The sequence below is a fragment of the Capsicum annuum genome, unplaced genomic scaffold (assembly GCF_002878395.1).
Source record: "Capsicum annuum cultivar UCD-10X-F1 unplaced genomic scaffold, UCD10Xv1.1 ctg40423, whole genome shotgun sequence".
NCBI lineage: Eukaryota > Viridiplantae > Streptophyta > Magnoliopsida > Solanales > Solanaceae > Capsicum > Capsicum annuum.
This window is the reverse complement of record NW_025847721.1, coordinates 1-2,269: the sequence shown is the minus strand read 5'-3', so window position 1 is coordinate 2,269 and position 2,269 is coordinate 1. Positions and strand designations below refer to the sequence as shown.

Below are 2,269 nucleotides of genomic sequence, written 5' to 3'. Positions count from 1 at the left end.
ATTCTGCATACCTTTATTTTAAGACCACAAGATTCAAGTCTTCTTTTCTTTCTTAAACTTCGTGCCAAATCAAAACCAGAAAAACAAAATGAAACGGAGGGAGTATTAAATTGAGATTCATCTGGATATATTTTTTTACTTCTACTTATAGGCTGCCGAGCTGTTGAGACATCAACATTTGCAACCATACCTCCTCTTGTGTCACAACCCTTCTTCTGCGTTTCTTCCTGTGAAGTCCCCGACCAGAACGAAAGAGAAAACACGACCATCACCTGGAAAATCTATCAGTCCGAGATGTAGCAGAGACAGATAGTTGAAGCTAAAAGAGAAGAGAACTGTCCTTAACTTTGACGAAAGTGATAACATTCAGCCAAGAAACTTATCTGACAATTATAACACGTTCCGAGCCAAACTTGACACTAAGAGAGTAGATGCAACAAGCTACTCAATTAGGATCTCTCAAGACAGTGAGGATTCTAAAAGTGGGGAGATGAGTGAGGCAGCTGTTTGCAATGGATATGATCAACAGGAGACTATCTCACAAACAGAAACTACGATCACTCCAAGCTCGTCAAGTTCAAGGGAAAAAACATGGTCCGAGGAACAAGAGCATGTTTCTCCGGAGCATGTTAGTCGATTTGACAAGGGTGATACGAAGAATAACAAGACAAAAGAGCTTGAGGTGTTGAGCAGTCCACTGAACCATGAGGAAGCAGATATAGTGGAATGTATCTCTGCAAAATCTAGCAGAATGACATTGTCTGATGGAAGATTCAACGATAAAATACGATCCTTCGATGAAGAAAGCACTTCATCTAATTCACAGTCGGCAAAACCTGATCCAGAGGCAGCACCAAGATGCTGTGTTGCTGAAACTGAAAATGGTAACGAGTGTAGAGAAGTTGCTATTGACTGCTTGTCAACTGAAAGCGATGGTTCACTTCTACAAAAAGACTAGCTATAAAAGAAAGCAACCGCGGTTTATGACACCAAACAGGCTAAGAAAGACGCTCTTCGAGCACTGTATGATAAGGTTTCGCAGCTCAAGTCACTAGCCACATTAGCTAGTAAGGAGGACAAAGACGACTGCGGTAATCCCACTGAACAAAGAGCTAAAGCTTTAGAGTCTCTTTTGGAGGTTTGTGCGCGACTACTTAAGCAGGAAAAAATCGATGAGCTTGCTGGTGTGCTGAAACCATTCGGGGATGGTGGAATGTCGTCTAGAGAAACAGCAATCTGGTTGACAAAAAGTCTCATGACTGGACAAAAGTTGTCCAAGGGGTCGTGATGTTGCACATAACCTGTCTTTTGACCTATAGAATGAGCCTCTGTCTTACGTAAATCATTTTGACCTATAGAACGAGCCTCTGTCTTACGTAAATCATCAAGTATTTTTGGACTAAACTATTCCTCGAGGCTTAACGTGGTTGAGCATCCCTTAGTTTTAATTCTATTGTTGTAGGACAGTTGATGGAGCTGTGAAGAATATATATAATGTACTTTTAAAGTTGATTTCTACTCTATGATGATACTTACCACATTTTCTACTGTTAGTTTTTTCTCCAAAACTACCTGCAGACAAAGATTATACATTTCTTCAGCTTCTTAGATATGATTGTGTTATTATAGGAGTTGATTTCTAATATAGTCACTCAACTAATAGTATTATCTCAGAAAGTCACGTTCTGAGAATCAAGAAGAAAGGTAATTTTCTGAGGTAATAACTATTAACTAGGTGACTATCTAAGAGGTCAGTGCGATATTATAGTTGTCTTATAGAAAAAAGTATCAACAATCAAACTGTTCCTTTTAATATTCCATTCGTCCAACCTCAAGCCTCTTGTGAAATGAATTTAATATTTTTAAAAAGTTTTATTTTTTTATACTATTATTATAGTTTCCCTCATGCACATTTTGCCAATTTATAATAATTCTATCTTGATTGTCATGATTTATTGGTATGATGTTACTTTTCTTATACTTTTCCTTGTGCCGTTCAAAGTCGTCTCGCTCCCTTTCCCTGTCAGATATCCTACCACTATCACGCTCATGAGACTTCAGTCTTCCTTGATCCTTACTCTTGATAAAATTTATTGTCCTTTATCTGTGACATTTATTTTTCTTTCATGTCATTGATTTATTTTTTCTATTTATATTTTACTGTTTATGGTCGTTGACTGGTGTACACTGTATTTGAAAGTTTGCATCTGAAGTTTTATTGATATTGATATCCTCACTTTAGGATGTTATTCATTGAGACAATGGTAAC

The 2,269-nt window shown here is 37.5% G+C and overlaps 1 protein-coding gene across 1 annotated transcript; it reads left to right on the top strand.

The window, feature by feature from the left end:
• Positions 1-151: 151 nt before the first annotated feature.
• Positions 152-1,288, top strand: LOC124891753 (serine/threonine-protein kinase Nek6-like; the record flags this gene model as incomplete). Its single annotated transcript, XM_047403394.1, has 3 exons — positions 152-229; positions 371-901; positions 998-1,288. Coding segments are annotated over 3 exons (900 nt in total), but the record flags the coding sequence as incomplete, so codon positions are not given.
• Positions 1,289-2,269: the final 981 nt, after the last annotated feature.